Below are 27,510 nucleotides of genomic sequence, written 5' to 3' on the forward strand. Positions count from 1 at the left end.
ACTGGGCCGATATTATCAACCGATGTTTATATCTGTCAAGTTGCTATTTGTGTATGTGTGTCATTGAGGGGGAGGGATATTTGGCCATGCCATATTTGTTTGGGCATGTGACAGTGTCAGTGACGCAAAGGCAGCACAGGATTGATTCCGTTTTGAAAATAAAGGAAGACATTCAAAAATTCAGTTTGCACGATTTTCTGTCTGTACAAAATTTTATCATCTCAGACACTTAAAAAAAAAAAATATATATATATATATGTATATATATATATATATATATATATATATCGATATCGGTAAACATCGGTTATCGGCTATAACAGCAATACTAATATCGGATATCGGTATCGGTCAGAATTTTCCGATCTTTTTTTCAGGCTAAGATACAGTGAATATGGTTGTTCTGATATCAATACCAAAATTTAGGAAAATGGCTCCGATATGTCTGTGCTTTAGTCGATGCAGAGATTCTATACCACAAAATTTATTGTCCTTGAAATGGCACCCAGCTACTTCCCAGCAGCGTTTTTTTTTTCCCCAGGATGGAGAAGTAATGTTCTATGGCATTCATTTTCTGAATGGATTTGTTCATGTTTTACAGGAGCCAGGAGTCGCTGATAAAACACTTTAGTTAAGATAATGATGCAAGATGTTGCTTGATGTTGGTGATGTATATTGTGCAAGATGAGAGATGTAGTTCACTGAGCTAAACTAACAAACCTCTGACACAATCAACGAGATATAAAACGAAATGTTGCATCTAAAATCATGTATAGTTACACTGACAGAGAGCTGTATGTTGAACAGTGTATATTTGCATATTTAAGAAGAAACAGCACTTTCCTGTGCTGTCTTATGTTCAGCTGATGTTAAATTCTAGTGCGTCTTTACTTTTATGTGTCGGTTGCTGTGGCCATCTGCAGCCTGATGGTCCCACCAACTGACAGATTATGGTACCGTGGTCTGAGACTCATGGAACTCTCTAACACTATTGATTTGATGACAGTTGTGATTGTTTTGTTTTTTCTAGTGATCAGGAAAATCACATACACAGAAACTGAACAGCTGATGGAGTCTGTCTTCACTGGAGACTTTGAGGCCTTTGTGTAAGTGTCTCCCTCTGATATACAGTCTGCATGTGTCTGTGTACGTTGTAACCTGGGCAAATCATTTTTACTGGTTTTGGTTGTCTTTTTTGTTAATGCAGTGTAAATGTAATTTTATCTTCCATTTAAATTTTTGAATGAATTAAAGAAATAAAACTATAATAGGGGTGGACGAAAGACTAGATTCATAGATGCATTGTGATGTGGATGTGGAAGATTCTGAATCGATTCATAAATGTCAGAAATTTTAATTAACCTGCTATTTTGTTCTCCAGATCACTGAAGTTGGGTCTGTGTGCAGAACAGACAGAACTAAGGACACATGGCTTGTACAACACAGTCTGCTTTAGAGTATGTCAGCAGTGCCAGACTCCAGCTTGTGAGAGAATTAAAGAGTCACTCAGTGATTGCAGAGAACTTAAAACAGCAAGGAATTTTAGGTGATGAAGAGTACAGTCAAATACAGACAGAGAGAAATGACTATGACAAAGCCAGAAAGATAGTGGACAAAGTCATAAAAAGTGGGTCTAAAGCCTGCTATGAGTTCCTCAGGATTATTGACATGACGAGGAAGAGGACCTTAGGGAGGACATCCCTTCCCTCTGAGAACAAGACGTTTGACCTACACCACTGGATCAGCTGCTATTCTTTCGAAGAAGACCCAGAGATGGATTCAAACTACATACAAGGTATTCTGAAGGAGAATTCTGATTGATAATGTGTCACATCTTTATTGATTCTGTCAACATTATTTTATTGGCAACTGAGTGTAATAAAGTGGCAATAAAATAGTGTGTAAGTGAGTGGAAATAAACAAATAGAAAAAGTAAAAAAAAAAAAAAAAAGATAACAAAGATGTTATTACATAATGTTGACATCCTGCCTTTGAAACCAGCAGGAGATCCTCGACTGAGGACACAAGGCTGTGAACCAGCTTATATGTGGCCAACGTTTCAGCTATGTAGCTCGGTGCCAGACACAGACGGACTGTAAAAATGATCAGTAAAATCTTACAGCCTCTTTGACCGCTGATTTCTTCAGAACTTGTACCTGTTCAGAGATAAAACCTGACAGTTGCTGCTCTTTCAGTTCACTTCAGAATGTAGAAGTTTGTAGTTGAAGGAGAATTTGATGATTGAGGCTCCACTGAAACATCATAGCAGGAGGTTCAGCAGTAGCTCGGGTGTTAAGAGATGTGATCACACTTTTGTTTACATTAATTTTGTAGTCTGAAAATGTACCATATCCTGTCCATCAAAGCTGGGATAGAGTTGTCTGGACATGAGAGATACGTCAATATATCATCTGGATGAAGAGAGAAAATATGGAAACCGTCAGGTTGATGGCAATGGGGAATAAAAGAGGCAAACAGCAAGAAGAAAACAGAAACAGAAAATATTTTTAATTGTTTATCATTGATGTGCTTATTTTATGTATTGCACTTTTAAGATGTGCAAATATTTATCTATTATTCAGTGTATTTTTACAGCAATTAATTCCTGGTATATTTATTTACTCACTGTTGTTTTTATTTTAGGTCCAAGGCCGTGCCAGCAGTATCAGGAAAAGTTGAAGAAAAAAGCACAAAGAATATCAAATGAGTTTTGGAAGGCAAACAGAAATCTGTTTGAAGGAAACAAACCACATCTGTCGTACTCTGCACTTGTATTAGACAAACAAGGAAGTGTTTCATCATCTAAAATAAAGAAGTCAAAGAGCAAGAAAAGCAAGATGAGTCGCCCTAAAAAGATGAAGAAGTATATCCCCCAGGACGGACCAGAGATTTCACCCAGTGACCTGCTGAAAACAGATACAAACATCCTCTGTGTTGGTAAGCCTGGGATTGGAAAGACGGCACTGAGTCATGAAATGTTGAGACTCTGGGCAGAAAGAGACAACAAGGATCTGGATTACATGTTTTACTTTCACATGAGAGAAACATCGTGGATCACGAAGGACATGAGTTTGGAGGATCTTCTTTTCAGTGTGTTCAGTGAACCCGATAAAGACAAAGAAGAGGTCTTAGAGGATATAAAGAAGAACTCTGACAATGTAACAATCATTTTTGATGGACTCACAGATCTCTCTTCTTCAGTGGTGAGAGGACTTGTAGAGAAGGACCTACTCCCTGATGCTAAGGTCATCGTGACTTGCAGACCAGATGATGAAGAAGACTTCTTTTCTGATGATTTTCTCAGAGTGGAAGTGAAAGGCTTTAGTGAGAAGACCATAAAAACATACTTATCTGCACTGCTAGGTGAAGAACAGGAGAAGGTTTTGAGCAACGTGGAGTTGTTCACTCTCTGCCATGTCCCGATGTACGCGCTGATGGTGGCTGCATGCTTCTCATCTGAGACACCAGAAGACTCTGCACATCTGTGCACCATAACTGAAATCTACATCAATATTGTTCGTTCATGTATTCAAATGAACAGCAACAAAATAAAAAACAAACATCTGAATTCCTTCATCAACAAGAAGAGTGAAGAAATACTGTCTCTGGCTGAGGTTGCTTTTTATGCAACTGAAAAAAAAACTGTGAACCTGACAGAAGTGCCCTGTGAAGACAGCTGTGTCCTCTCCTTCCTGAAACCACTTTTTATCAAAGATGCCATCACTGAGACAAAAACCACTTGTGCATTTCTCCACTACACGATGCAGGAGTTCTTTGCAGCTCTGTGGCTTTTGAAGAATCCAGAAAAAATCAAGGATGTTTTTCAGCAGTGCCTGACTGAGGAGAAGAAACACATGAAACATCTGATTCCTTTCATGTGTCGATTGTTGAATGAGAAGAGCCCCAGTTTGATGAACCGTCTGATTCCAGCTCAGGAGCTCAAGAATACATCCAGCTGGTTCTTTGAGGAAATGATGAGAACATTTTTCCCTTGTCTGTGTGAGAAAGATGACGCTGATCTTGAGGACAGTGGGCCGAATGTGGACATGCTGTTCTTATGTCAGTGCTTGTATGAGTCCCAGTGTCCTGAAGCATGTGTCTACTTCCTGCATAAACTGGACTACCATCTTGATCTCAGTGAAGAGAGTCTCAGTCCTAACCACTGCTGTGCTGTGGCTTACATAGTCACTCAGTCAGAGGAAAGAAAAATATCACTCAACCTGAAGGACGTCATGGTGTCAGAGCAAGGAATAAGACGACTATTTGGATGCCTTCAAAACGTCCAATGGTAAGTGTCAGCGTGTGTCAAATTACTGCCAGTTAAATGTGTCTAATTGAGTAGAACTAACTCTTCATGTGTAATCACTGGTTTTAGTCCAAGAGATAACGAGACTGATGAAACAGAATGACTCTGAGAAGAACTTGTTGGATTAAAGAATGGATGGATGGTTCTTCTGCTGTAGTTTCTTTTAACTAGACAGACTTTTCTGATGATGCTTAACTGTTACTCTCCTCTGATATTTTTTAATGTTGAAATGGTCTCTCATTATTCTTTATATTATAGGTGTGACCCTCTGCCACGGCAGCTGTGGGAGATTTTCCTTCTTACTGAAGGGCAGATGGATCATATCAGCTTACTGAGCTTTGATGGAAATCAGCTGCACCTTCCAGTTGAGGGTAAAAGACGTCTGTTTGAAAGAGCAGTAAAAGTCATGCAGAAGTTCACTCAGAAGGTTAATGTCTGCCTCCACTGGGAGAGGGCAACTCCTGTCTACCAAAGTCTGTCTGAGTCTCTCTTAGAGGCTTTGCCGTTCATCAGCTCACTCAGGTATGAAGCTTTTGGTTTTGTGTGATGATGATTATAACTTTGACTTTAACTTTGGGCTTTTGGGGGGTTTGAAGAAATTCCCTCAAGGCATTCTTGAGATATCACTTTCACAAGAATGAGACGGATGGACAGACAACCCAAAAACATAATGCATGGCTGGTGGTCAGTATAGAGGCATAATTAATAACATAGTTAACCACGTTCTGTAGAAATGTGAGTCTGTTTCCAGATAATTAACTGTTTTTATGCCTGTCCGTCCAACATAATTTAACACAAATGACAAGACAAAATGATGAAGTGATGCCATTTATAACCAAAAACAGGTATACAATCACGAGGCGGTAATTCTAATTTGTGACTGACGTTAAACCTGTAAAATAAGACGTGGAAGCAGCTCATAATAATAATAATAATAATAATAATAATAATAATAACTTTATTTATATAGCACAATTCATGCATAAAATGCAACACAAAGTGCTGAACATAAGAGGGAAAGAGAAAAGAAAATTGAAACATTTAAACAATAAGGCAGAGAGATAATAAACAAGCTAATAAATAAATAAAATGAAAGTTACAACTGTAGTGTAAGACAAGGTAAAATCAGATAAAATATCTATCAGTTAAAAACACTTCAGGAGAAAGCAATGTTAAAAAGATGTGTCATGAGCCATGAAACATAAAAACTCCCCTCACAGAGTTATTACACAACATCATTTTAGTTTGTTATTATGTATTTTGCATTATTGCTTCCAGCAGAGTTCAGGTCTCTTTAAGCTCCCCTGTAATTTGAACACTGTTTAATTCACTAAAGCTTGTTTTCTTCTTAACAATCCAATCAATACTTAGCATCTGTTGCACCTTTAAATACTTTTTGACTAGTTCCAACATTTTCCAAATATTTCTACTCCAGCTATGCAGTTTAGCTCCTCATCCTCTCCTTTTCCCGCCTTTTCAGCTGTTTGTATCTGAGCCATTTCTATATTTAGCTCTTCATTTACCTTTAAGCCATAAACTCCATTCAAACCTTATAATGTTCCACATCCTCATACATTATTGGTATTATTCAACTTTTTAATTCCAGCAGTGGAGTGTAGCATCAGCTTTTCAACATCATTCATTCACACCACAGTTTCTTCACAAATTGGCGTCTGTACTTTAAAAGGAGATGGTCTGATAAATTACATTTCCCTCATGCCAGACATGTATTCTGTAGAAAACTGCACAAATAAAAATATCAGACCCAGAGTTAAATTTAATTTCTTACCTTTCTGTAAACTAGGGGTGTCATGATTCTTCAAATCCACCGTTTGATTTGACTTGTGATTTTAAGATCAAGATTCAATTTGATTTGTCAATTTAAAGATTTATGGTTATGTCACTGTTAAACTATTGAGTTTCGTTTTGAAACCGTCAACAGATTATTGGTTTTATGTCCTGAAATATGTCATTTACATTTTCAAGTTCTTCTTTAAAAAGATGTCGACATGACATCAGGTGTGATGTAACAGTTGGTGGCTCCTCTGTGTCGTCTTTCAATTGTTTTTCCTTCAGACACACCAGACACCACAAGTAGACAGGTGTGGAGACAAAAATATATATATATAAGTACTGGGAGAATAGTGACTCTGCCTTTGATTTTGATTTTGATTTTGATTTAGTATTAAAATTGTGACACCCCTACTGTAAACATCTCAGTTTTAGATTTTAGCAGTTAAAACTACAAAACTTGTTTAAAGTTGGACTGTGGCTGCAGTGATCAGATGTAGTAAAATGAGTTGGGGATCATAAATGTTAAACTTTGCAGAATCAGACAGGCCTCATTATGCATGATGAATCTAAACTTTCCTATTGTGGATTCTCAGAAATTCTTCTGAAGATGTAGGTAAAGATATTATAGTGTTTATTTGTTTACACTTGATTGTTCTTAGTATATTTACTGTAACACTAATCTGTTTGATACATGTGTTTGTTATCATGCAGCTTCAGGATGACTTACAGAGATGCAGGATTACAGGACAAAGATCAACACCAGAGGAAACTGCAGAGAGAAGAGAAGCAGCTGTTACTGGATTTATGTCTGAGAGCAGCACTTCACCAAGGAGAAAACTTTCACTCTGTAGTAAATATACTTCTGTCATTGTTTCCAGTTAACACTGACGTACATAACATCCTACTTGATGTTTGTCAGCATGTCAAGAGTGAAGGGGGTTCAAGTCTCCTTCCAAACCTGAGGCCAGTTTTCCAGTCAGTTCCTTCAGTCTGGTCCATAAACCTCTCAGAGAGAAAGAGCTCCATCCTCCTGGAAGTGCTGAAACTCCAATCAGAGAAGAAACAAGTGAAGCTGACAGGCTGCTCACATGAAGAGAGTGAAGTGAGGAGTTTCCTACAGTGTCTGCCTTATATCTCACAGCTCAGGTAAATGAAGTGTTCTTCACATGATTCAAGTCTTTGTATTAAGAGTTTTGTTTTAAATAAAATGTTGCATATATTCATGCAGCATAAATTTGAACGTCACTGTACTTGTTTAAAAAGTCCTGTGATATTTCTTTCACATCAGTATTGTATTTACATCTCAAGACTTTTTCCGTGTTTGTCTTTTATTTAGTTTTCTGAAGTCAGCTGAGGTCCTAGTCAGACTTAAAGATCAGACTGTGTGGACAGGAAGTGGTCATCAAAAATAAAAGAAGCCACTGCTGATACAGTGTCTCACAAACAGTCTGTTAAATAACAGCTGATATCAGGAAATCTACAATTAGACTTAATTACCAGTGATGGAAAGTAACTACTCTGAGTACATTTACTCAAGTACTGAAGTAACATCTGTCTTTTAGTTTTTTATTTCGATTCTGCCACATTTCATAAGGAAATATTTGTAGTCTTTTATTTATGTATGTATGATCAGTTTATGAAATACAGATTTAACAACCCAACAGTGTATGAAGTAAAGTAGTTAATATTAGTTTCATCATGACCAGCTACAACATTAAAATGCTTGAATTTGATTTTTGATGTAATGATTCAGAATCAGTTCTTGATTCAAAATGAATTCTCAATTCAATAAATAGAAAGATGCAGTATTATCAAGCTCTGACTCCAGGACACATCTAACAAACCACACACTCAGGTTTTTAGTCCACTGAATTGAAATATGAAGCAAAACTGACAGTTAAAGTAACTTTTCTTAATGAAGGTCACTGTCTGACTGAACCAGTTAAACAGAGAGATGAGTGTGAGAGAGAATACAGTTTTTTCATGTAAAATATTTACCTTCAACAAAGTGGAAACGTGTCACAGTCTTCTGTCTGTATGAGAATAATGAAATCAAGTCAACAACACATAAATGAACAAAACAAGCTTCCTTTATAACTGATGACTGAACTTTACTGACTGTGATGGAAACTCTACAAACTGTACAGGGATCAACAAACTCAGATTACAGACACCTGAGAATCATCATCAGTTAGTGTCAACATACAGATGTACTGTAGAATAACTGTAATTTACACTTCTGTAATCTAAGGGAAAAGGTGAAGCATTGCATGATGGGATTTTTGCAACTATTGTACATGATAATGACTGTACATTTTCTCATATCAATGTATTGTGAATGTAATTTACACTGATTCTACACAACTCATACACAAAGTAAAATTAGAGAGTGAACATAGAATTTAGGAAGAAAATGTGCAGTGATTTCAGACACAAGATTAATGTTTGTCTTGTGAGTCAATAAAAGTCAAAAAATGATGTTCAGACACTCGGATTCAAGATACGTTTAAAATTTGATTTTATACAGAGATGAACATGTACAAAACAGTGCATCAGGAATGTTTCTGCAGCTCAGATCAGATCATCACAAAATGTTTCCTTCTCTTGATTTCAGATTTCTTTGTCATCAATCAGAACCGTCAGAAGAAACCAGGTTCTTGGGGAAACTGTTCTGTGCAGCAGCAGAGAGAGAACAGCAGACAGGAGAGAAGATACTGCAGCTGTTATCATCAGTGTGCACATATGAAACACAGCCTCTTAAAGAGAAATGGTGTGATTTCCTGCTGGATCTGTACTCTCATGATCCTGAAACAGGTCTGAGTGTCCTTCCATCATTACAGTCAGTTTTCCAGTCAGTTCCTTCAGTCTGGTCCATAAACCTCTCAGAGAGAAAGAGCTCCATCCTCCTGGAAGTGCTGAAACTCCAATCAGAGAAGAAACAAGTGAAGCTGACAGGCTGCTCACATGAAGAGAGTGAAGTGAGGAGTTTCCTACAGTGTCTGCCTTATATCTCACAGCTCAGGTAAATGAAGTGTTCTTCACATGATTCAAGTCTTTGTATGAAGAGTTTTGTTTTAAATAAAATGTTGCATATATTCATGTAGCATAAATTTGAACGTCACTGTACTTGTTTAAAAAGTCCCGTGATATTTCTTTCACATCAGCATTGTATTTACATTTCAAGACTTTTTCCGTGTTTGTCTTTTATTTAGTTTTCTAAAGTCAGCTGAGGTCCTAGTCAGACTTAAAGATCAGACTGTGTGGACAGGAAGTGGTCATCAAAAATAAAAGAAGACACTGCTGATACAGTGTCTCACAAACAGTCTGTTAAATAACAGCTGATATCAGGAAATCTACAATTAGACTTAATTACCAGTGATGGAAAGTAACTACTGTGAGTACATTTACTCAAGTACTGAAGTAACATCTGTCTTTTAGTTTTTTATTTCGATTCTGCCAGATTTCATAAGGAAATATTTGTAGTCTTTTATTTATGTATGTATGATCAGTTTATGAAATACAGATTTAACAACCCAACAGTGTATGAAGTAAAGTAGTTAATATTAGTTTCATCATGACCAGCTACAACATTAAAATGCTTGAATTTGATTTTTGATGTAATGATTCAGAATCAGTTCTTGATTCAAAATGAATTCTCAATTCAATAAATAGAAAGATGCAGTATTATCAAGCTCTGACTCCAGGAAACATCTAACAAACCACACACTCAGGTTTTTGTCCACTGAATTGAAATATGAAACAAAACTGACAGTTAAAGTAACTTTTCTTAATGAAGGTCACTGTCTGACTGAACCAGTTAAACAGAGAGATGAAAGTGAGAGAGAATACAGTTTTTTCATGTAAAATATTTACCTTCAACAAAGTGGAAACGTGTCACAGTCTTCTGTCTGTATGAGAATAATGAAATCAAGTCAACAACACATAAATGAACAAAACAAGCTTCCTTTATAACTGATGACTGAACTTTACTGACTGTGATGGAAACTCTACAAACTGTACAGTGATCAACAAAGTCAGATTACAGACACCTGAGAATCATCATCAGTTAGTGTCAACATACAGATGTACTGTAGAATAACTGTAATATACACTTCTGTAATCTAAGGGAAAAGGTGAAGCATTGCATGATGGGATTTTTGCAACTATTGTACATGATAATGACTGTACATTTTCCCATATCAATGTATTGTGAATGTAATTTACACTGATTCTACACAACTCATACACAAAGTAAAATTAGAGAGTAACATAGAATTTAGGAAGAAAATGTGCAGTGATTTCAGACACAAGATTAATGTTTGTCTTGTGAGTCAATAAAAGTCAAAAAATGATGTTCAGACACTCGGATTCAAGATACGTTTAAAATTTGATTTTATACAGAGATGAACATGTACAAAACAGTGCATCAGGAATGTTTCTGTAGCTCAGATCAGATCATCACAAAATGTTTCCTTCTCTTGATTTCAGTTTTGTTCGTCATCAATCAGAACCATCAGAAGAAACCAGGTTCTTGGGGAAACTGTTCTGTGCAGCAGCAGAGAGAGAACAGCAGACAGGAGAGAAGATACTGCAGCTGTTATCATCAGTGTGCACATATGAAACATTCCCTTTGAATGACATGGATGATGATGATGATGATGATGATGATGATGATGATGATGATGATGATGATGATGAAGACTATCAAACATATCAGTGTAACATCCTGCTGGATCTGTTCTCCCACATGAAGGACTATGAGACTAAAACAGGTCTGAGTGTCCTTCCATCATTACAGTCAGTTTTCCAGTCAGTTCCTTCAGTCTGGTCCATAAACCTCTCAGAGAGAAAGAGCTCCATCCTCCTGGAAGTGCTGAAACTCCAATCAGAGAAGAAACAAGTGAAGCTGACAGGCTGCTCACATGAAGAGAGTGAAGTGAGGAGTTTCCTACAGTGTCTGCCTTATATCTCACAGCTCAGGTAAATGAAGTGTTCTTCACATGATTCAAGTCTTTGTATTAAGAGTTTTGTTTTAAATAAAATGTTGCATATTTTCATGTAGCATAAATGTGAACGTCACTGTACTTGTTTAAAAAGTCCCATGATATTTCTTTCACATCAGTGTTGTATTTACATTTCAAGACTTTTTCCGTGTTTGTCTTTTATTTAGTTTTCTGAAGTCAGCTGAGGTCCTAGTCAGACTTAAAGATCAGACTGTGTGGACAGGAAGTGGTCATCAAAAATAAAAGAAGCCACTGCTGATACAGTGTCTCACAAACAGTCTGTTAAATAACAGCTGATATCAGGAAATCTACAATTAGACTTAATTACCAGTGATGGAAAGTAACTACTGTGAGTACATTTACTCAAGTACTGAAGTAACATCTGTCTTTTAGTTTTTTATTTCGATTCTGCCACATTTCATAAGGAAATATTTGTAGTCTTTTATTTATGTGTGTATGATCAGTTTATGAAATACAGATTTAACAACCCAACAGTGTATGAAGTAAAGTAGTTAATATTAGTTTCATCATGACCAGCTACAACATTAAAATGCTTGAATTTGATTTTTGATGTAATGATTCAGAATCAGTTCTTGATTCAAAATGAATTCTCAATTCAATAAATAGAAAGATGCAGTATTATCAAGCTCTGACTCCAGGAAACATCTAACAAACCACACACTCATGTTTTAGTCCACTGAATTGAAATATGAAGTAAAACTGACAGTTAAAGTAACTTTTCTTAATGAAGGTCACTGTCTGACTGAACCAGTTAAACAGAGAGATGAGTGTGAGAGAGAATACAGTTTTTTCATGTAAAATATTTACCTTCAACAAAGTGGAAACGTGTCACAGTCTTCTGTCTGTATGAGAATAATGAAATCAAGTCAACAACACATAAATGAACAAAACAAGCTTCCTTTATAACTGATGACTGAACTTTACTGACTGTGATGGAAACTCTACAAACTGTACAGTGATCAACAAAGTCAGATTACAGACACCTGAGAATCATCATCAGTTAGTGTCAACATACAGATGTACTGTAGAATAACTGTAATTTACACTTCTGTAATCTAAGGGAACAGTTGAAGCATTGCATGATGGGATTTTTGCAACTATTGTACATGATAATGACTGTACATTTTCCCATATCAATGTATTATGAATGTAATTTACACTGATTCTACACAACTCATACACAAAGTAAAATTAGAGAGTAACATAGAATTTAGGAAGAAAATGTGCAGTGATTTCAGACACAAGATTAATGTTTGTCTTGTGAGTCAATAAAAGTCAAAAAATGATGTTCAGACTAGGGATGTCCCGATACAACTTTTCCACTTCCGATACGATACCAATATTGCAGCCTTGAGTATTGGCCGATATCAATCTGATACAATATCAGCACGAATCATACATACTTTTATTACTTATTTTGTAGTGTGAAATGTTAGAAGAGGCTTGATCAAGTGATGTTACTCAAACAGAGAACAATAGTCAGCAACCAGAGTCACCTATAGATAGAAGTGCTGGAGCAGAAAATGGACTGCTTATTGGAGCGCTTATATCAGAGATTTTAGATGCAGTCCAATAAAATCCGATACTCGTTTTTTGGCTGATATCAGACCGATATCAGATATCAATATCGGATCGGGACACTCCTAGTTCAGACACTCGGATGCAAGATGTGTTTAACATTTGATTTTATACAGAAATGAACATGTACAAAACACTGCATCAGTAATGTTTCTGCAGCTCAGATCAGATCATCACAAAATGTTTCATTCTCTTGATTTCAGTTTTGTTCGTCATCAATCAGAACCATCAGAAGAAACCAGGTTCTTGGGGAAACTGTTCTGTGCAGCAGCAGAGAGAGAACAGCAGACAGGAGAGAAGATGCTGCAGCTGTTATCATCAGTGTGCACATATGAAACACGGCCTCTTAAAGAGAAATGGTGTGATTTCCTGCTGGATCTGTACTCTCATGATCCTGAAACAGGTCTGAGTGTCCTTCTATCATTACAGTCAGTTTTCCAGTCAGTTCCTTCAGTCTGGTCCATAAACCTCTCAGAGAGAAAGAGCTCCATCCTCCTGGAAGTGCTGAAACTCCAATCAGAGAAGAAACAAGTGAAGCTGACAGGCTGCTCACATGAAGAGAGTGAAGTGAGGAGTTTCCTACAGTGTCTGCCTTATATCTCACAGCTCAGGTAAGTCAGACAAATACTGTATATTTAATGATGCTGTGTGGCTTCATTCAGAAGAGGTTTGTCAAAAACATCCAGCTCAGAAACATGAAGAAAGTTGATGGACTGTCATTTACAAACATAATGTTGATAAAAATGAAGTTAGTAGTTAGTTGTTTGAAGGTGAAGGTCATGTGTTGAATTGATGAGTCACATAAACGTTAGATCACAGTGTAGTTTTATAGATGACATGCTGTTTTATTCCACACAGTCCAATCATATTATTCTAAGTTGGATTTATCATGGAGGCTTTTGTGAGGCCAGTGAATATCTAACATTCAGGTCAACAGGTTTGTGGACTCATGTGACTGAACAGTGACTGAATGAACAAACAGTCATTTAAGATCTGACCTTGAGTCTGATCCATCATGTTGAGACTAAAGTTTTTCAAAAAGTGTTCATCACAGAGGTCCTTGAACACACAGTCAGAAATGTGCACAACAAATATTAGTTATTTTAATTATTGTTATATTACAATTAGTAGTTTACTGTATTAAAAAAATGGACAGGGTTCTTATGCAGCGTGGAAAAATACCAAATTTGATTTTAGTCATTTCCAGGAAAAGGAAATAAAGAAAAGAGAGTATGGAAAAATATTTGTGTTTCCAGACTACTGTCCTTGTTCTGTTTTCTAAAATCTAAAAGTCAGACTTTCTAAATCTAAACTTAGTGTTTTTAATGGTGTTAAAATGAGCAGCCAGAGCAGCCAAAATGTTTCCCACTGTGTGAGAGAGTGAAGGACAGAGCAGTGTCACTGAAAGTAAGACAAGAAGTATGTCATGCTGAACACACACTCCTACACAGAGCTTCCTCTACGTCTCCACGTCACAGCCTGTAAAACAGCTCTGCCCCAAGTGGCTGATAACTGCACCAAATCCCTGTTGCTTCAGGAGTCATATTCCAATATAACGTAGTGTCTTTAATACAGAGGTGAGGATACACCTTTGTAGCCTGACTTCACTGCTTCCTCCAACATTTTGTGAACAAGTTCATTTAGTAAAAGTCTTCTAAAATCCATGTGTGACCCTGTTCAAAGTATTGTTACTTGTATTTTAGGTTGATGGATTTGACTGTATTATTCTCATTATCAGGATCTTTGTAGGCTTTTAGCAGATAAACTCCATCTCAGTAATGCATGGCTCTTTTTCTGCTGCTGACATCATATCATAACAAAATGTTTCATTCTTGTTACAGTTTCTCTCAGCGGATTAAAGGTGGAGCAAAGTTCTTGTTGAATCTGTTCTGTGCAGCAGCAGAGAGAGAACAGCAGACAGGAGAGAAGATACTGCAGCTGTTATCATCAGTGTGCACATTGCCTTTTAATAACACGGATGATGATGATGATGATGAAGACTATCAAACATATCAGTGTGATTTCCTGCTGGATCTGTTCTCCCACATGAAGGACTATGAGACTAAAACAGGTCTGAGTGTCCTTCCATCATTACAGTCAGTTTTCCAGTCAGTTCCTTCAGTCTGGTTCATAAACCTCTCAGAGAGAAAGAGCTCCATCCTCCTGGAAGTGCTGAAACTCCAATCAGAGAAGAAACAAGTGAAGCTGACAGGCTGCTCACATGAAGAGAGTGAAGTGAGGAGTTTCCTACAGTGTCTGCCTTATATCTCACGGCTCAGGTAAATTAATTGTACTTCACATGATTTAACTCTTTGTTTCAAGTGTTGAGCTCTCAATAATCTAAAACTTTGTTTTAACTTCATAAACTTTGTTTAATGTAAAACTTTGATGCTTTCTGAGTTTTTAACATCACTGTACTATTTTAAATATTCCTACATTCCTTTGACATCAATATTATATTTACACCATGTGACTTTATCCAGTTTTCTGAAGTTAGTTGAGGTCCCAGTAGGACTTACAGATCAGACTTTGTGGACAGGAAGTGGTCATCAAAAATAAAAGAAGACACTGCTGATACAGTGTCTCACAAAAAGTCTAAACTGGAATATCACAACATCTCCTACCATACTTATGCAGATGACACACTACTTTATATTACAGTGTTACCAGATGACTACAGTCCCCTACATCTGTTAAATAAGTGCATTGATGAAATCAATATGTGGATGTGCCAGAATTTTCTACAACTAAACACAGACAAAACTGAGATAGTTATTTTTGGCCCTAAAGAAGAAAGATTAAAAGTCAGTGCTCACCTTGAATCCATGACAGTAAAACCTAAAGATCAAGCCAGAAATCTCGGTGTCTTTCTGGACTCAGACCTAAATTTCAACAGTCACATAAAGACAATTACTAAATCAGCCTACTACCACCTTAAAAACATAGCAAGAATTAAAGGATTTCTGTCTGGGGAAGATACAGAAAAACTTGTCCATGCTTTCATTTTCAGCAGGCTGGACTATTGTAACGGTGTCTTCACAGGTCTGAGTAAAAAATCAATCAGACAACTGCAGCTCGTCCAGAACGCTGCTGCCAGAATCCTCACAAACACCAAGAGAGTGGAGCACATTACACCAGTGCTTAAATCACTGCACTGGCTTCCCGTGTGTCAAAGGATAGACTTTAAAATCTTGTTACTAGTTTACAAAGCACTAAATGGTCTCGGGCCTAAATATATCTCTGATTTGCTTATACATTATGAAGCACCAAGACCCCTCAGATCATCTGGAACAGGTTTACTCAGTGTTCCCAGGATCAGAACCAAACAAGGTGAAGCAGCCTTTAGTTTCTGTGCTCCCCACCTGTGGAACAAACTTCCAGAACACCTGAGGTCAGCTGAAACTGTCGGTTTATTTAAATCAGGTCTTAAAACATTACTGTTTACTGCAGCCTACCAGTGAAGTGGATACGTTACATATTTTTAGGATAATCTGTAGCTATTGTTTTTATATTTGTCTGCTGTTGCTTTTGTTTTATGTTTGCTTCTCTCTTTATATGCATTTCTGTAATGTTTTAAACTATTTATTGTCCTGCTTTTAGCTTTTGTTTTTAATTATCTCAAACGCAATTTTAATGTTCTTTTATTGTTTCTATTTTAATGCATTTTCAAGTTCTGTAAAGCTCCTTGAATTGCCTTGTGTATGAATGGTGCTATATAAATAAAATTGCCTTGCCTTGCCTTAAACCAGGCATGTCCAAACTGTTCCATAAAGGGCCAAGTGGCTGCAGGTTTTCATTCCTACCAAGCCGGAGCACACCAGGCTCGACTCATTTAATCACCTGATTTCAGTCTTCAAACAGCTGATTAGTCGAATCAGGTGTGCTGTAGACTGGTTGGATCAAAAACCTGCAGCCACTCGGCCCTTTATGGAACAGTTTGGACATGCCTGCCTTAAACTAAATAAATAAATAATTAGATAAACTGTTAAATAACAGTTGGTGGCAGAAACTATAGACAGAGGATCCACTGCAGCAAAATAAATCTACAATTAGACTTAATTACCAGTGATGGAAAGTAACTTCTGTGAGTGCATTTACTCAAGTACTGAAGTAAAATCTGTCTTTTAGTTTTTATATTTTGATTCTGTATTTTTAATATACATCTTTGAGTGATCAGTTTATGAAATATACATGAAACAACCCAACAGTGTATGAAGTAAAGTAGTAAATATTAGTTTCATCATGACCAGCTATAACATTAAAATGCTTGAATTTGATTTTTGATGTAATGATTCAGAATCAGTTCTTGATTCAAAATGAATTCTCAATTCAATAAATAGAAAGATGCAGTATTATCAAGCTCTGACTCCAGGACACATCTAACAAACCACACACTCAGGTTTTTGTCCACTGAATTGAAATATGAAACAAAACTGACAGTTAAAGTAACTTTTCTTAATGAAGGTCACTGTCTGACTGAACCAGTTAAACAGAGAGATGAATGTGAGAGAGAATACAGTTTTTTCATGTAAAATATTTACCTTCAACAAAGTGGAAACGTGTCACAGTCTTCTGTCTGTATGAGAATAATGAAATCAAGTCAACAACACATAAATGAACAAAACAAGATTCCTTTATAACCGATGACTGAACTTTACTGACTGTGATGGAAACTCTACAAACTGTACAGTGATCAACAAACTCAGATTACAGACACCTGAGAATCATCATCAGTTAGTGTCAACATACAGATGTACTGTAGAATAACTGTAATATACACTTCTGTAATCTAAGGGAAAAGGTGAAGCATTGCATGATGGGATTTTTGCAACTATTGTACATGATAATGACTGTACATTTTCCCATATCAATGTATTGTGAATGTAATTTACACTGATTCTACACAACTCATACACAAAGTAAAATTAGAGAGTGAACATAGAATTTAGGAAGAAAATGTGCAGTGATTTCAGACACGATTAATGTTTGTCTTGTGAGTCAATAAAAGTCAAAAAATGACACTCGGATTCAAGATATGTTTAAAATTTGATTTTATACAGAGATGAACATGTACAAAACAGTGCATCAGGAATGTTTCTGCAGCTCAAATCAAATCATCACAAAATGTTTCCTTCTCTTGATTTCAGATTTCTTTGTCATCAATCAGAACCTTCAGAAGAAACCAGGTTCTTGGGGAAACTGTTCTGTGCAGCAGTAGAGAGAGAACAGCAGACAGGAGAGAAGATACTGCAGCTGTTAACATCTGTGTGCACATATGAAACACAGCCTCTTAAATATAAATGGTGTGATTTCCTGCTGGATCTGTACTCTCATGATCCTGAAACAGGCCTGAGTGTCCTTCCATCATTACAGTCAGTTTTCCAGTCAGTTCCTTCAGTCTGGTTCATAAACCTCTCAGAGAGAAAGAGCTCCATCCTCCTGGAAGTGCTGAAACTCCAATCAGAGAAGAAACAAGTGAAGCTGACAGGCTGCTCACATGAAGAGAGTGAAGTGAGGAGTTTCCTACACTGTCTGCCTTATATCTCACAGCTCAGGTAACTGCTTATATGTCAATACCTCTTGTTTCATTAGAATGTTTCTCTTCATTTTTCAGTGTTTATACATGCAGATTTAATTATCATAACAGATTTTATGTTACAGTTCATACTGAAAGGTGTTTGTTCTTTTTGATAAAAATGTACATGATTTCTTTTTTCTTTTAATCCTGGTGATTTCAGTTTTGTGCCCCAGTTATCAGAACCTTCAGAAGAAACCAGGTTCTTGGGGAAACTGTTCTGTGCAGCAGCAGAGAGAGAACAGCAGACAGGAGAGAAGATACTGCAGCTGTTATCATCAGTGTGCACATATGAAAGAGTCCATCTTGAATATAAATGGTGTGATTTCCTGTTGGATCTGTACTCTCATGATCCTGAAACAGGCCTGAGTGTCCTTCCATCATTACAGTCAGTTTTCCAGTCAGTTCCTTCAGTCTGGTCCATAGACCTCTCAGAGAGAAAGAGCTCCATCCTCCTGGAAGTGCTGAAACTCCAATCAGAGAAGAAACAAGTGGAGCTGACAGGCTGCTCACATGAAGAGAGTGAAGTGAGGAGTTTCCTACAGTGTCTGCCTTATATCTCACGGCTCAGGTAAATGAATTGTACTTCACATGATTCAAGTCTAAAAACTAAGTTATCTGAATGTTGTAATCTACATAAATCTGAACATTTCTGTACACATCTATATATTCCTATGTTGTTTCTGTGTCATCAGTATTGTATTTATAACTCATAGACAACCCTACAGTATATAAACTAATTAGGAATTGATTGTTGATTCAAGAATATTCAAGAAGGAGGAATACTTACCAAACACAATACTATGAGAGGTTTCCGAAATTCTGTACTAACTTGATGATCAGACATTGACCTTGCTAAAGGGACTGAAACTTGGGGTAGATTGTTCACCTCCTTAATGTAGTGGTGGAAGGTGTAATCTCTTCATTGGGGTCATCAGGTGGGAACCTCCTTCAAAGGTTTTTGTTAATAGGCCCATGACAACTCCTGAGGTCTCAGCTGCACTACCTGGCATCCCAGGTACACCATATTAACTGGTTAGAGTATCCACACAACCCGCTAGAGCAGTGTGACTTGCACGCACCAGGCACCGCACTGACCACACTGCATCTAGAGTTTCCGAGGTTCACAGGTTCACCTATTTTTTTTTCCCACATGATGCACATGGTTCTTAGCAAAAATACAAATTAAAAATAATCTGTTGACAGTTATATCGACATTATATCAACAACAGGACACCTCTTGCTACTCAGTTTCATTGTCTACATTTGTGCAGTATGTCACAGACATGAAAAAATTGGGTGCAAAGCAGTGTTTTTTTTTTCTTTTCTCTTGGCTTCCGAAAACAACTATTTTCTTCTCTTCAAACTCTTCTGCAAAGTCTACTTAGAAAGATAGAACTATCATCATCTGCCTCGTAGCAGAAACACAACCTGTGTGGACTCCAAAACATGTGCAATGGTGCAGTTCGGCGATGTTGGCAACACACACTGCTCCAGCGTGTAGTGTGAACCAGCTGTCAGAAGCCCAGTGGTTGATTTGGCCATAAAATCTGCAACCTGCCTCCACTGGTAATACTTGTGCTCTCCAGCCTCATGGGGTTAGGGTTATGTTTAGGGTTCGGAATTTCATATCCCGATGATCTCCCCATGGGTCTGCCAACTCTGCAGTTTGATAGAGACCAAGAGCAGTGTACAGGCCAACACATGTTACTGAAGGGCCTCCCAGCTGTATGCCCCTAGACCTGATAAACATGTACAGAAAGGGTGGGATAGATGGAGAAAAGAGAATAGCAAGAGGGATGAGTTCAATCAGGAGAGACTAAGAGTAAAAGAGAAATGGTTTATTGGCACATGCATGATATATGAAACATGAACAGTCTTTGGCGGTTAGACCCCATTGAGGTGAAACAATATGTATATATATATATATAAATGGGGGTGATGAAGCTGTAGAGAAGAGAACCCCCCTGGGGTCTAGACACTGGTGGTGGTGGTGATGAGGTGCAAAGCAGAGACTGGTGAGGTGAAGTGGCTCTGGACTCCTGCTGCCTGGACCTGAAGGCTGGAGGAGAGGGCGTCAGGGAGGATCGAGGTGAACATCTTGTGGCTACCTGGGTCCAATGACTGGAGAAGAGAGGGGTGGAGGAGGGTCGCACGATTGACTGAATGACAACTGATGGAGCAAAGACAGAGGCGATTTAAAGTTTTGGCGGCAGCAAATTGACTGGCTATCGCGACCGTGGCAAAATCTGATTGGATAGTAAAGATGGAGGTGAACGCCCACAAGCAGCTGATTAGAGGGAATAGGAGGAGAGAGCTGGAGTAAAGGAAAGTTGTGAATGAAGGCAGTGTAATAGAAGGTCTTCCTGATTGAACTTACGCTGAGCTTCATAAGGGGTGTAAGCCCATCAAGTACACACCTCCAGAGGGCTCAGTTGCACTACCTGGTATCCCAGGTGCACCCTCCTCCACTTTCTTGAGTTTGCTTGTCACCTTACAGCCCAGGGCCCCGTTTCCCAGAGCCTTCGTAGCGCTACGTGCGTCGTAAGTTGTATCTTAAACATACAACTTACGATGCACATAGCGCTACAGTGGCTTGGGGAAATGGGGCCCAGGTTGGTTCCTTCCTCTTCAGGCAAAGCCAGTTGCTGCTATATTCTTCTGTCTCTGGCAGTGATCTTGTAGCTTGCCGTAGGGAACGCCCTCAAACACCCAGGTTTTCCCATGTTGTCCTTTGGCCCTGTTTGGCCTGTGAATTTGCTTTTGTGCTTTGCATTGCCTCTTCTTGTATGTTGCGCCTGACCTACAATGTCTCTTTTGCTTGAGAGCAGATTTTCCTTTCTCTACAGTCTCAGATGGGGTCCACTTCTTCTGAGTTGTTAGCCTGGCAGCTGTTGCTCGTATCACATCATCTCATAACTCTGTCAGAATCATGTCTAGCCTCACCTTAGTGCACTTGTATTTTTCCGTGAGGCAAGAGACAGGCAGTGCTAATGCACCATTCCCATACAAGCAGATATTGCTGAGACGTAAGAGCTGATTGTTCTCTTCATCCTCTCAACTTTGGTGGCAGGAAGCCCATAGACTGTCAGAGCCCACATCAGTGATGGAATCAGCCCAAACTGTAGGCACCACAGTTTTAGCTTGCCAGGGCTGGGGTCTTGTTTATAGTGACCAGGCCTTTGCTGGTTTCTTCCCTTATTTAGACGTTCTGATTTGATTCTTTGAGGCTTGCCTTTGTACCACCGCCCCAACTCTTGACAGGCAGTTGGAATGGATTTGTTATCTATGTGGAATCTCTGGTCTTTGAATTTTCCTTTGACAATGGATATGCTTCTGGATTTGCTGGGTTTAATCCTCATTAGATTCAATGTTTGATTGAAGCGTTTCCAGTAGTCACCTCGTACATATAACACTAGACGTCAGGGTGGTCAAGTCATGTAAGAATGAATGGGAGGCAGTTGTTTTCTAGATTTCAGGCATTCTCCTCCTAACCACCATTTGGATGCTTGGATGTTTCATTGCCATGCTGAAGGCCAGAAGGGAGATGGTGCAGTCAACCATTAGTCCTACTTCCTGTCTCCTGTCTTGACATTTTAAGTGATCCAGACATTTCTTTTGTGAATAGTCCTTTCACAAATCTAAAGGGATCCTCATGAAAAGATGTCAGATTTTCTGCCCTTCGCATTGATGCAAGGCGATCTTTCAAGTCCTGTTGTAGGAGGTTGATGCCCACTTTCTATTCCTGTGATGCCTTTTTCCACTGTTTCTTCAAGGACCTTCTTGCTCATTTTCATGTTGCCTTCTAGACTTGTGAGAGGGTGCTGCTGTTTTCTTTCCTGGTTCTGTTGTATCAAAACTTCGTACCCTGCAACTGTAGATGAGGCCACTCAATGTTTCTACCTTCTTCTCTGCTGACCCCCAAAGCCCATCTAGAACCCTCTTCAGTTCAGTATTGACTGTTGACCACTCATCTTTGCTGCTGGTCTTGACAGATGTGGGGTATTTTCTTTCTTGGGTTTTCATAGCCATGAGGGGTGATTCCTATACACCTATCGAAGTGAAGGAGCCTGCTGGCATGAATAGCTAGTCCAGTGGGGTCTTTCCCTCCTGCCAGCTGTCTTTCCACACTGTCACATGGTCTTTCCCAAGTTGTCAGCTGCAGTTATACAGCAGTCACTAGCTTTATCTAGTTTATCAGTTCAGCTCATAGGACTTCTTAATTTAATAACTAGAAAGGAGCAGTATTTTCATGCTCTAACTCTAGTACAGCACCACTCACTCATGTTTTCAGTCCACTGTATTGCAATATAAAACATAGCTGACAGTTAAACTAACTTTTCTTAATGAATGTCAATGTTAGGATTGGGCCTAATGGTATTAAGGTATACCAGGGTATTAAGAAATCCCAATGGTCTGATTTACTGTTAAAAATACAAACGTTCCTCTTACTATTAAACTGATGGGGAGTTGCTGTATGTTAGTTTGCAGCTTACATCACCAGGGGTCAGTCTCTGCACAGCAGCGCCAGTAAGCAGACAAACCTGGCTTTCGTGAGAAGAGGATACGTGGTGTCTTGGGGATACAGTTACAGGACTAATTAGCTAAATAGAAGAAAAATGCATCTGCCCCTGTTTTGGATTATCTAGGATTTAGTCTAGATGATAAAGGTAAGCTCACTTCTGCAGTACACTGCAGACTACTGACTGGTCAGAGTAGCATTTTGTCGTTAGTGTGTAACTTTAGCAAGCATTACAGAGGGCGATGGCAAACTAATTACTGTCTATAGAGACAGAGAGTGACGGTGAATACCATGCCTGCCTACGCTGTGGAGTATTAAGTACAGTGGAATACAGTGTAGTTGAGCAGTTTTACACAAGTTTTACACAAATACTGTCATAATATCGTATATCCCGGTAAAATATCAGTAGGTTATGGATATATGAAAAAATGGATACTGCTCAAGCCTAGTCACTGTCTGACCAAACTTATAAAGAAGAAAAAACTGTGGGAGTTCACAACTTTTAAAAACTGAAATATTAAACTTCGAAATAAGTAGAAACGTGTCACAGTCTTCTGTCTGTATGAGAATAATGAAATCAAGTCAACAACACATAAATGAACAAAACAAGCTTCCTTTATAACTGATGACTGAACTTTACTGACTGTGATGGAAACTCTACAAACTGTACAGTGATCAACAAACTCAGATTTCAGATACCTGAGAATCATCATTTAGTGTCAACAGATGAAGTGTTGCATAACATTAATTTACACATCTGTAGTAATTTTGCATAAAATTAAAACAGGTACTAGGAAAGAAATATGCCGTTATTTCAGACACAGGATTATTGTTCATGTTGTGAATCAGTAAGATATCAAAAATTATGTTTAGTTGCTCTTCTGAAAGAAGCATTTTAAATTTTGGTTTTCTAAAAGACAAGAATGTACAAGACAGAGTGTGTCAGTGGTGTGTTGTATTTATGCACTGAGATCAAATCATTCCTAATTTCCTCCTTTTTATTTCAGTTTTTGGTTAGATCTTACAGAAGAAATCAAGTTCTTTGGAAATCTGTTCTGTGCAGCAGCAGAGAGAGAACAACAGACAGGAGAGAAGATACTGCAGCTGTTAACATCAGTGTGCACATATGAAACATTCCCTTTGAATGACATCTATGATGATCATTACCACAATTATCAGTGTCATTTTCTGCTGGATCTGTTCTCCCACATGAAGAACTATGATCCTGAAACAGGCCTGAGTGTCCTTCCATCATTACAGTCAGTTTTCCAGTCAGCTCCTTCAGTCTGGTCCATAGACCTCTCAAAGAGAAAGAGCTCCATCCTCCTGGAAGTGCTGAAACTCCAATCAGAGAAGAAACAAGTGAAGCTGACAGGCTGCTCACATGAAGAGAGTGAAGTGAGGAGTTTCCTACAGTGTCTGCCTTATATCTCACAGCTCAGGTAAATGAATTGTACTTCACATGATCCAAGTCTTCACATGAACAGCTGTGTCCAAAAAGTTATGCAAATGTTTTATGATGTATAAATTGTAACGTAGCTGTACTAATTTAAATAGTCCTTTGGTATTTCTGTGTCGTCAGTATTGTATTTTCCATCTCATGACTTAATCCACATTTCTCTCATTTTTCTGAAGTTAGTTGAAGTCCCAGTAGGACTTACTGTGATCAGACTGTGTGGACAGGAAGTGGTCATCAAAAGTAAAAGAGGCCACTGCTGATGCAGTGTCTGATAAACAGTCTGTTTAATAACAGTTGGTTTTCACTGCAGCAAAACAAATCTTCAGTTAGACTTAATTGCCAGTGGTGGCAAGTAACTTCTGTAAGTGCATTTACTCAAGTACTGAAGTAACATCTTATACTGTCTTGTAATATTTATATTTCAATTCTTCCACATTTCATTGGACAATATTTGTAGTTTTTATACACATACGATTAGTTTATAAAATATTAGCCCCTTTCAAGATTAAACAGGCCAACAGTATATTAACTAAAGTAGTTTCATCACGACCAGTTACAGTATTAAAATGATACAGTTAAATTTTTGGTGTCATGGTTCAAAATGAATTCTTGATTCAGTAAATCTAAAGGGGCAGTATTTTCATTCACTGACTCCAGTACACCATGCAACAAACCAGTCATTCATGTTTTTAGTCCACTGAATTCAAATATGAATTACAGTATAGTTTTTTAGTGTAGTTTATTCAGTGTATTTGTATCAGGGACCATGTACAAAGTACATTAGTCTCAAGAAGAGAAAGGATGCTTGTACTAGATTTAGCTCTCTAGATCATTTCCATCTGTAGGTCCGGGCAGGTGAAAGGAAACAAAACACAGAACAAACCTATCATCTCCATACACATACAATAACACATTTCATAGAACAAACACAAAACAGAATGTAAACTTTAAAATATTACGTATATGTATTCATGTATTCATATATGTTTAAAACACTTGTTAATATGTCAAACTTAAGCTGACAAGATTTTTTTTTATCACAGATGAGAATGTCAAAGTCTGTGCAAAGTTTCAGATGGGCTAGGAGATTATTTTATTCTTAAATGGCTTTAACAGAAAAAGCAGATTGTGCAAAGTCGGAGCCTTGTTTAGGGACGCTACATCTCTGCTTGGAGCTCTGCTCATGTGCTCAGAGCAAAGATGAATAAAGCTCTTCAGTTGTTGAGGAGCAGCATTATGGATCATCTTATGCACTAAATGGACATTGGAATACAAAATTAAGTTGTCAAAGCTTTGCATTTTATATTTAACAAGTGTATCACAATGATGATAATGTTGTGATTCCTTGTCAAGGACTTTCAGGGCTTGCTAAGGAGTGACCTGTTGTGTTTTAAGACAGTCTTGTCATAACTGGCATTTAAACAAACTTTTCTTAATGGTCACTGTCTGCTTGAACCAGTAAAGAAGAGAGAAGAGTGTGAAAGTACACAGCTTTTTTATTTAAAATATTTAACTTCAGCAGTGTGGAAATATGTCACAGTTATCTGCCTGCATGAGAAGAATGAAATCAGACAACAACACCTAAACAAAAACAAGCTTCCATTTTTACTGATGACTGGGCTGAACTTTACTGAACATGATGAAAAATCTACCAACTGTCAGACTCCTGTGAATCATCATCATTTAGTGTTAACACACACAGATGTAGTGTAGCATAACTGAAATTTAAATATTTGTCACCTGAGAAACAAGATTGAGCATTGGATGATGGAATTTTTAGCAACTATTGTACATCATGTGGTCCCTAGATTTTGTTGATCCACTATTATATTTATTATATTTTCTATTATATTTATTGTGAATATATTTTAAACTTTAAACTTGTACAGAAACGTACAAATACTGCACATAAGCACTTGAAAGCAAATATATAGTGATTTTAGACACAGTATTAGTGTTTGTGTTGTGAGTCAGTAAAAATATAAAATGATGTTCAGCTGCTCTGAACAAAGAAGCATTTTAAACTCAATTTTATTTTATACTGGACAGACATGGACAAACTGCAGTCAGGTGTGGTTGTATTGCTGCAGTTGAGATCAAATCAGCATGAAATTTTTTCCTTCTTTGTATTTCAGTTTTTGTGCAGATTGGTCAGAGGCTAAAGACGAAATCAAGTTCTTGGGGAATCTGTTCTGTGCAGCAGCAGAGAGAGAACAGCAGACAGGAGAGAAGATACTGCAGCTGTTAACATCAGTGTGCACATATGAAACACAGCCTCTTAAAGAGAAATGGTGTGATTTCCTGATGGATCTGTACTCTCATGATCCTGAAACAGGTCTGAGTGTCCCTCCATCATTACAGTCAGTTTTCCAGTCAGTTCCTTCAGTCTGGTTCATAAACCTCTCAGAGAGAAAGAGCTCCATCCTCCTGGAAGTGCTGAAACTCCAATCAGAGAAGAAACAAGTGGAGCTGACAGGCTGCTCACATGAAGAGAGTGAAGTGAGGAGTTTCCTACAGTGTCTGCCTTATATCTCACAGCTCAGGTAAGTCAGACAAATACTGTATATTTAATGATGCTGTGTGGCTTCATTCAGAAGAGGTTTGTCAAAAACATCCAGCTCAGAAACATGAAGAAAGTTGATGGACTGTCATTTACAAACATAATGTTGATAAAAATGAAGTTAGTAGTTAGTTGTTTGAAGGTGAAGGTCATGTGTTGAATTGATGAGTCACAGAAACGTTAGATCACAGTGTAGTTTTATAGATGACATGCTGTTTTATTCCACACAGTCCAATCATATTATTCTAAGTTGGATTTATCATGGAGGCTTTTGTGAGGCCAGTGAATATCTAACATTCAGGTCAACAGGTTTGTGGACTCATGTGACTGAACAGTGACTGAATGAACAAACAGTCATTTAAGATCTGACCTTGAGTCTGATCCATCATGTTGAGACTAAAGTTTTTCAAGAAGTGTTCATCACAGAGGTCCTTGAACACACAGTCAGAAATGTGCACCACAAATATTAGTTATTTTAATTATTGTTATATTACAATTAGTAGTTTACTGTATTAAAAGATAGACAGAGTTCTAATGCAGCATGAAAAATTATGGAATTTGATTTTAATCATTTCCAGTAAATACTCTGGCACTCGAAGAAGGCGGACGCTTTTTCTCTTGCTCCCTCCCTGCCCTTATCTGCCCTGCTATGCCCTCTGTCCTGTGCTGTCTTTGTCTAAACTATCTCGGAG

At 37.8% G+C, this 27,510-nt stretch overlaps 1 protein-coding gene across 1 annotated transcript in view; it reads left to right on the forward strand.

Annotated features, from left to right (window-relative positions):
- Positions 1–962: 962 nt before the first annotated feature.
- The window catches only part of LOC146304969 (uncharacterized), a 39,654-nt gene continuing 13,106 nt past the window's right edge, over positions 963–27,510 (forward strand). The window contains exons 1-11 of the mRNA XM_084713248.1: positions 963–1,106; positions 1,382–1,795; positions 2,644–4,288; positions 4,565–4,828; positions 6,812–7,246; positions 10,589–11,080; positions 12,906–13,313; positions 14,544–14,981; positions 18,441–18,848; positions 23,807–24,241; positions 26,394–26,801. Coding sequence (XP_084569374.1) covers positions 1,429–1,795; positions 2,644–4,288; positions 4,565–4,828; positions 6,812–7,246; positions 10,589–11,080; positions 12,906–13,313; positions 14,544–14,981; positions 18,441–18,848; positions 23,807–24,241; positions 26,394–26,801 — 5,300 coding nt within the window. The 5' untranslated portion in view covers positions 963–1,106; positions 1,382–1,428. The remainder of the gene's footprint in view (positions 1,107–1,381; positions 1,796–2,643; positions 4,289–4,564; positions 4,829–6,811; positions 7,247–10,588; positions 11,081–12,905; positions 13,314–14,543; positions 14,982–18,440; positions 18,849–23,806; positions 24,242–26,393; positions 26,802–27,510) is intronic.

The sequence above is a fragment of the Lutjanus erythropterus genome, chromosome 24, assembly GCF_056507025.1.
Source record: "Lutjanus erythropterus isolate fLutEry1 chromosome 24, fLutEry1.hap2, whole genome shotgun sequence".
NCBI classification, from domain to species: Eukaryota; Metazoa; Chordata; class Actinopteri; order Lutjaniformes; family Lutjanidae; genus Lutjanus; species Lutjanus erythropterus.